The 8856-nt window shown below is 46.8% G+C and overlaps 1 protein-coding gene across 3 annotated transcripts in view; it reads right to left on the minus strand.

Annotated features, from left to right (window-relative positions):
* Nucleotides 1-2180: 2180 nt before the first annotated feature.
* LOC109300203 (WD repeat and coiled-coil-containing protein-like) overlaps nt 2181-8856 on the minus strand; it is a 15095-nt gene continuing 8419 nt past the window's right edge. For all 3 annotated transcript variants that reach the window (XM_019520820.1, XM_019520818.1, XM_019520819.1), the window contains exon 4: nt 2181-2629. In XM_019520820.1, the coding sequence (XP_019376365.1) occupies nt 2364-2629 (266 nt within the window). In that variant the 3' untranslated portion in view covers nt 2181-2363. The remainder of the gene's footprint in view (nt 2630-8856) is intronic.

An 8856-nucleotide genomic window follows, 5' to 3' on the forward strand; every position in this document is an offset into this window, starting at 1 on the left:
TGGCCCCAGCCCCAGCCCCGGCCCCGGCCCCCTCCCAGCCCCAGCCCTGGCCCCGGGGAGGCAGCACATACCAGCAGTGCTCCCTGCTTCGCTGCCCTTGCTGCTTCTGCAAAGCAGCGCTGGAACCCAGGGCAGCAGCACGCAGTGGGGGGGCATAGAAAGCTGCCTGCTCCGAGCTCCCTGCTACATTTCCCCTGCAGGCAGCGCAGCAGTGAGGGGCACAACCCTGCACTGCTGCCCATGCTGCTCCTGTGGGCACAGGGGAAATGTGGCAGGGCAGCAGGGAGCAGGCAGCTTTCTGTGGCCCTGCTGTGCTGGGTTCCAACGCTGCTTTGCAGAAGTGGCAAGGGCAGCACAGGGGGAAGCACTGAAGGCATGTGTTGCCTCCCCGGAGCCTGGGGCCAGCGGGGAGAGGCAGCAGCAGATGTTTGCAGCTGGCCCAGGTTCTGGGTAGCTGCTGATAGCCACAGAGCCTGGGCTGCTTGGGGCCAGCTGCAGCCAGGAGGCTACAAACAGCTGCTGCCCTCCTGCCCTGGCCCCGACTGTCTCCCGGCCCAGGGAAGGCAGCAGGTGCCAGCACTCTGTCCATTGGGCCTGGGGAGGCAGCAGCTGTTTGTAACCTCCCAGCTGCAGCGGGCCCCAGCTCTGGGTAGCTGCTGATAGCCACGGAGCCCAGGCTGCTCCCAGCAGGGCTTGCAGTGTCGAAGCTGCCTGCTGGGAGCAGTCCGGGCTCCCAGCTGGCAGCAGCTACCCAGACCTGAGGCCAGCTGAAGCAGGGAGGCTGCAAACAGCTGCTGCCTCCCCAACCCCAATGTGTGCTGAGGAAAATGGCCTCACATACCATGCTCGGCATGCATGCCAGGGGTTGCCAACCCCTGGCCTAGAAGGATAGGGCCCCTCAGCCCCCTGCCTGCGTTTCCCTGCTTATATATATCCACCCCAGGGAATCTTGGAGTGTATCTCTGGTAGCAGGGCAAGCTCAGGGTTTCTTGCTTACAGAGCTGTGCACCAGTGAGATCTGGGGGTGCATCTTCATAAGCGGGAAAGCTCCAGCTTTCCCTACCTATGGATACCTCCTAAGATTCCCCAGGGCATGTCTGGGTAAGCAGGGAAAGCCAGACAGCTGCTTCAGCAGCTTGAGGGGTCTGATCCTGGGGTGTACCATCAAGTCTCCAGAGCACCTGCCCAGGGTGCTCCTGGCTGTCCACGCTCTCCTGCTACCAGCAATCAGATGTCTGCTGCAAAAAAAATGGCACAATCTATCACTACCTTTCCTCGCAGCCAAAAATTTGGAGCATTTATAGTGAGACAAAGGGTAGGGACGTCTGTTTGCTTCACTTTTGTGCCGCCATAAAATGTTTTAATGCGGCATAAAGGCAAGGAAGGGCGAGGTCTGTTTCCACCCTTAGACTCTAGAAGTTCAGGAAGACACAGCTGTATTGGTTTTACTTGGATCACATTAAAAAGGCCATTTCCATAGCCACAAGGGGTAAAGAATGACAAAAGGAACCACCTAACAGCTACATTTTCAAATGTTGCTGAAAAGTGGCTGGGAAAAAAAATTCTAAAATGTGCTACATTTCAAGGGATGAATAAAGAGCCAAGAACAACCTCCTCACAATACCTATTCCTTTTAAATGAATTGAAAAAAAATCACTTCAATGTGCTTAGTATGCATCTGCTAGTACCTGTGCCATCAAATGTTTGTTGCCTCCAGCCCAGGAAGCTGAGGCTGGGAAGAACGTGCAAAAGGAAAATAGTAAATGTCTGGCACAGGGTGGCTACGTCTGGATCTACTGCACCTGTATTCCAGAAGCAATGCAAATACATTGGTGCTAGTACAGATTCAAGAACTAGCACCATTGTTAACATTACTAAACAAGCAGCTCAATATTTTCCAGTGGACAGATTTCACTTCACTGGTAATTTCTGTAAAGACAGCTGGACGTGACAAACATAGGGGAGGGTGTTTCTAGTAAAGAAAAAGGCAGAAGTATTTTTGTTATATAAATGTTGCTGTAATCTAGATCCAAGATGGTGAGGAATCCCACCCTCTGAAGCTTGCAGAAAGCCTGATTGATACAAAGCCCTAGCACTGATACAAAGTGCTGCTCCACAGCTTTGATCACGGACCATGTTTAAACACACTGTTGAGTAAAAAAGTTGTAAGAGGACCAAAAAAATTAATTACAAGATTTACAAAGCACTGAATCCAGCAAAACTGTAAAAGATCTAGTTACAAAGAAAGCTTATGAGGTGCATCCGTTATGCAGTGGTATATAAAGGCTGTCTTACATGAGAGTGATTTTAAAAATGTCCTGTTAACACCAACTAGGCATTAAAAAAAAGCATTAAAATTACATTTAAGTGCTCGACTGATTTGAAGAACTGCTACTATCAAGAGTTTTAGAAGAATGTTCTCTGAGGATTTCCAAAGAACTGGTGATATCCAGACTCTCAGAAGAAATGGGTCTATATCCTTCCGTAGAACTGATAATATCCAACGTTTTGGAGGACTGGGCACTGTAGCCTTTTGAACTGGCATCTCGTATGATGACCTCTTGCATGGACGTGAATGTTAATGGAATAAAGCCTTCGCTGTCTGACGCGAGAACAATCCAACAGGAACCTGTGAGGAGATTAAAATATCCGTTTACAATACTTTTTATCTGCAATTCAATATAATGCATTTACTTGAGGATGACCCCAATTATGAGATGACCCCAATAATTAGATTCTATATATGGAAAATGTATAAATTTGATATGCTTTTCCAGGTAAAGGATTTAATTATTGGCAGTCTGCCTTGAATTTGTCTCCTTCACACTGCTACAGCAGAGAAAATAAATCTGGGGGGTTAGCCCTTTTGCCCGCGGCTTCCCCACAACTTCCCCCTGCATCCCCTTTCCTCCTCTCCTTACTACTGTCAGACCCTGCTCTCCCTGATCACATGGAAGTGAGGAGCAAATTTGAAAACACTACCCTTGAAATAAAACATAGCTGTACTAAGTTGCATATAGTACCCATACACTTAGTTCAAGCAGAACTGAGACAGTTTCAAAAAAGGTAAAATGCAGCAAGTTTTAGCATAATTGCTCCATAACCACACTTCTAAGTAGCACTTGGCACCTACTTATATAATATTAGTCCAAAGCCAAAAGGCTCATGGATTATCACATAGTTCATTGGGCCAGGCTCCAGCAGACTCAACAGCATCTCAAACCATGGTGACCCCACAGCCCAGCAGTGCTCAGTGTACTCCAGATACCCCTCACAAAGGAGCCAAGCGCTACTTACTGCCCGATACTGCCCCCACTCATGACTGGAACCAGGTGTTCTTGTCATGAGTTGTGGGATCCTCCAAAAATTTATATTCAGATGAGGCAGAGGGTAACTTGGTCCAGCTTCACCTCATGGAGGGCAGAGCCACACTAATCATATGTGAGAGACAGAGAGGGCAACAAAGGGATTCTGGATGAACTGTTTGGGGCCCTGTTAGCCAGGCATATGAAACTGGTAAAGAAACAGGAATCATTGGAAATGGGGAAAAAAAAAAAGCACAGCTGAGCTGTAGGAGTCAAAATGTATGCAATGCAGCAGCTCAACATGACTTGAAAAAGAGAGGTGGAGTTCGGGGGGAATGCAATCAATAGGCACTAACATATATCTTACTCAGATGGCCTGCACTAATCTATCCTTGTGACATGTTCCCATCAGCCTCTCAGCCTTTTGGTAAGATCATGCATTTTTGCAACCAAGGTGGTGTCAGGGCTTACTCTGGCCCTCCCAGTGCTGGCCTGATATTGTAGCACCTCTAGGCCTGATGCCAGTTCCCTCCTGGGGGAGCAACTGCCCATTTCTTTTTAAGGGACACTGTCACTGGTAGGTATTGTAAGGCTTTGGGGACCTCTTTATGGGTGCCCTGCCTCCCAGTGATATCAGGGTGAAACCCTATTCTGGTGCCACCTAGATGGTCTGGGTGCTGCCCCCTTTCTTTCCTGCTACGTCTTCGGTGTTATTAGTTGGGGAGGCAGTTCCCTGTTGGGGGCACGGAGGGGTCTCAATCCTGGGGTTGTATTTGTGGGGCTCCAGACCTCCCCTTTACCCCACCCTTACCACACCTTTGGCCTCAGTTGATGCTGCTCCCTGCAGATCTTCCCCACACTGCCCGCCTTGCAAGGGCTGGGTCTTCTGGGCTGTGAACCTTCAGGGGGCCACCCCTGGTTTTCAGGCTGGCTTTCCCCTCTTCAAGAAAAATAAACTTGCCCCTGCTGGGGTCATCCACCACTCAACTGAAAATGTTGGCGCCTGCCGGTGGAGCTCCCGAACTTGCCTTTCTCTCTTTCTCTTTCAGGGCTCCTTTCTCTCCCCCTCCTAGGGGACTTGTTCGTGTTCTCCCCTCTAACAAGCAGGGATACTAGGACCACCCTGGTGCCCCATCCCTACCAGTTCCTCCGGCGTCCCCACCCCGGAGCCCAGCTGACCTGGGGTCCTGTCGCCCTGGTCCCTCTTGCCGGTGTCACTCCTCTCCCCTTTCCCAGGGCTTCTGGTTCCCCGTGCTCTGCCCCCTCCAGAGCCGTCCGAGGATGACTGTGGACTTGAGGGTCTGCCCTCAGTCCCGGTTCCAGGGCTCCTGGTCAGATCCTTGCTGCTCCCCAGCAGCGTCCCACCTGATTGCTGCCTTCCAGCGGAGCTCCTTGGCTCCTGCCAACCCCCAAGCCTGCCTTCTGCCTTGCTGGTCTCCTGGCAGATGGCTGCCTCCTCTGGGAAGCTGGGGCTAGAGCTGGAGCCTCCCAGCTCCTGAGCTGGCATCTCCCAGCTGGTGTTCAGCCTCTCTCTCCGGTTCTTCCCCAGCTGTTTCTCCGGACGCCTTTTGAGCAGCCCATGCTGCTCAGAAGCCATGGCCACGGCTCTCCCCGGTGTGCAGCCTCAGGCAGCTGCAAAACTGCTGACCCTGTGCCTGTGCCAGTGCCTGTGCTCCAGTCTCCTCCCTGCTGCTGCCTGTCTCGGCTCCTACGATGAGTGCCGCAGTGCTTTGGTTAGGGGTCCAGGCCACACTGTGGGGGCTCCCATCTCCCCTCTCACAGACACACGTTACTATCAGCATGTTTGCTCAATGTAGGATGTGGGCCACATATTTTATAGTCATGCTCAGCGTTGACTGCATTTAATCAACTTCAAAGTTGGTTTCCATTACTGAGCACATGCTTCTTTTAGCAGCAGTTCAAAAGATAGACAATGTATTTAATGCAGTTTCCTTGTATGTAAGACAAAGAAGGGCTCTTTCCTGCCCTGCCATGCTGAATGGGAGAAAAAACAACTCGTCTTAAAACCCCCCCCAGAGAAATATGCTACTGAGTGCAAGTCAGCCAAAAGGTTTGAAAATGCCAGTTATTTCAGACTAGTTTCCTACCAGAAGACCCAACTACACTATACATCAGCACACCTTTAGCAGCTGGAGGGAAATTATGAATAACAAGATTTAAAGGTATAACCATCAGACAGGCACTTTTTTTTTTTGGTCTCTTATCAAGATCAATGATCTTTCCTGTGCTGGACAGCAAGGCGGTCCTCCTCTGTAATTTCTGTAGTCGAACCTGTCTCCTTTCTTGAAGATTGTCATGATCATGGCATCCCCAAAGTCATCTGGGATTTCTTTATCATTCCAGATCCTTAAGATGAGGACATGGAGCTGTGATGTGAGCTCTTCGATCCCCTAGTTGAAGATTTCTGTAGGGATTCTATTTGCTCCAGATACCTTTTCGTTTTTCATCTGCTTGATGGCTGAACCATCTCCTTCCACTTGCTGAAGAGCTCCTCATGGAATCTCAGCGTAGTGCTTAGGGCATCAAGAGGCACAACTGACATGATCTTACCAACTCACAGGCTGCAAGAGAAATGCCGCTAACAACATAAACCTCTCTACATGGCCTTATTTGACCTCATGAAAGCCTATGACTGTCAAATAAGAAGCACTATAGAGGATCCTTCTGAGGTACAGATACCCACCAAAATTTGTCACCATTCTCTGCTTGCTCCATGATGGTATGCAAGTGGTGGTTCAGTAACAGATCTTTCACAGATCCCTTTGAGATTAAGATGGGAGTTAAACAAGGCTGCATCATCACTCCAACACTCCTCTCAATATTCCTTACCATGATGCTACATCTGACCATCAACAAGCTTCCAGTAGGAGTGGAGCTAAACTACTGAATGGATGGTAAACTGTTTAATCTCAGCTAACTGAGCCAAAACCAATGCTACCCCGACCTCAATCATCAAATTCTAGTACACTGATCATGCTGTAGTGTGTGCTCACGCAGAAGCAGACCTTCAAGCATTCGTTGATGTCTTTACCAAGGCAAGGTGTACAAGAAAATGGGACGTATGTTTAGAATTCAGAAGACTAAGGTCCTCCATCAACAAGCTCTTAATAAGCAGCCCCCAACTCCGGTAATTTAGATTTATGGTGAGTGTTGAGTGTTTCCCATACCTCAGAAGCCATCTCTTGCAGAAGCCTGACATAGATGAAGAAATCCAACACTGCCTCAAATGTGCAAGTGTAGCCTTCGGACACCTGAGGAAATGGGTGTTCAAAGATCACAATATCAGATCTGAAACCAAGTTCATGGTTTATCAAGCAGTCATGATCCCTACTCTACTGTACGGAGCTCAGAATTGGACAATGCACAGGAGACACCTCAAGTTGCTGGAGAAGTACCAGTGTTGCCTGCAGAAGGTCCTTTGAATCCAGTAGGAAGACAACATTAGCATCCTCTCTCAAGTAAACATCATAAGCATCGAGGTGATGCTCATCCAACATCAACTTTGCTAGGCTGGCCATATTATCCAGATGTCCGACTCAAGACTCCCGAAGCAAGTTTTATTTTCCTACTTCAGTCAAGGTGTATGTTCAAAAGGAGGGAGGAGAAAGTGTTTCAAGAACACCTCAAGGCCAACTTGAAAAAAATGCAACATCAACATCAACTTGTGGGAAACTATTGCCCAGGACTGCCCCAAACTAAGGAAGAGTCTGCTACATGGACCTCAGCACTTTGAAACCTTACAACAACAACAGGCGATGGACAAGCAGGAGTGGCAGAAACTGTGTTGCAGACCAAACCAAGAAAGCAGAGCCACCTCCATACTATACAGAAACACATGCTTGAGTTGCAACAGAACCTATTGATCCAGATTGGCTTTGTCAGCTATATTTAGACCCACAGATAAGGCAATCAAGAAAGACAAACATCCTCGACTCCAAGGAATTGCTGCTGATGATTAAGATTAAATACTTATAGATCAACACTCGACTGTTACAGACATTTGTACATTCAGTGCTAAACAGATTTAAATAACAGATCTATTATAGTAACATTTGAAGCAGTATGGTAAGTACAACCTAACTGACAGCTTGGCATAAAAATCCCCCTACCAGAGTTTCAGAGATAGGTGCACTTGGGTTTTTCCCTGAATACTACCCACTCAAGTGTCAGGATTCATGCCTTCAGCTATTCTGAATAATCCTGCAGTTCTTCCACTCTTAGCTAGGACTTGGATCACAGTACCGTGTGCATCAACTATACTTATCTAGTTGATCCAACTGGGTGGGAGACCTGCAGTTGTCCCCTTCCAGTTTCAATCATGTAAAGGATAATCAAACCACTTCCTTTAAAATAAATAACTAAATAATAAAAATCAAACTTTGTTTCAGTAAGAATAAAAGCATTGAGAGGGGAAAAAAAGTTTGTAAGACAACAATCTATATGCATGTCTCTTTTACCTAAGGGCTTATCCCACCCCATGACAGGTGGAAAACATGCCCGACTTCTTCAGATATCCCAGAAGCTGTCTGGGTCTGTCTGGTTCCCACAAACAAATCTCCCTAACTCTCTCAGCACCTTTTGCATCCTGGGCTTTTGCTCCTTTTGGCAAAACTAGTTTTGCACATTTGCTTGGGAGGAAGTAAAAAATAAATAAATAAATAAATAAATAAATAATCACAGTTAACCATTTGGGCAGTGTTCTTTAATAATCCTCATGCATTTACCAAAAAATGGTGTACCTTGAATGATTCTTTTCCTTTGCCACTGGTGTTAACATACACACTGCTATTAAATTAAATCAATATCTTTTCATAAGATATATATTCTAATATGCAGGGCAATATAATTTAAAAGTAATTTTAAAAGCAACAGTATAATTTAAATATGATTGAAGACTGGCCTACATGATCCATTTTTCTTGGTGACCACAAACTCAAAAAAAATGTTTTGTGGTACTTTTAAGTATTAAGATAGAACTATGCAAAATTAATTTAAGGTGAGAAACTACATCTCTGGGCCTATTATCTCACATAATATTCCTATTTGTATTATACTATGTACATGCTTTCACATAGTAAAATGTTATCAAAGTGTACACTCTTGCTACCTCCTCTTTAATAAATAGATATTTATATATGTTAACTTAATACTTTTGTAGGTACAAACAACAAAGAGTTTAATAAAGAACACTTCTCAGCTGCTTTGTTTACTACTTTTATGTAACATCATGTTGCAAGTAGTGTCACAAGACAATTGTTTTGCAAAAGCACAAGAATGTTTAATCTTTTGGACCCACATGGGACCCATTTTATTTGGACCCAATTTGAAGGTTGATATTTTAAGTGTTAGTACCACAAAATGGCCCCAGTTATAACATTACTAGCAAACTGCCCATCATGAATAACGGGGATGGTGGGGATGGAGCGCCACCACTCAGCACCCCTCAGTGCCACTGCTCTGCCTCTGGCCCTGTGCACCCCCCCAGCCCCTGGTATTCCCCCACCTCCTGTGTCCGGCCCTGTGTACCCCC

The sequence above is a fragment of the Gavialis gangeticus genome, unplaced genomic scaffold (assembly GCF_001723915.1).
Source record: "Gavialis gangeticus isolate Ggan-Ray unplaced genomic scaffold, GavGan_comp1, whole genome shotgun sequence".
In the NCBI taxonomy this organism is placed as follows: domain Eukaryota; kingdom Metazoa; phylum Chordata; order Crocodylia; family Gavialidae; genus Gavialis; species Gavialis gangeticus.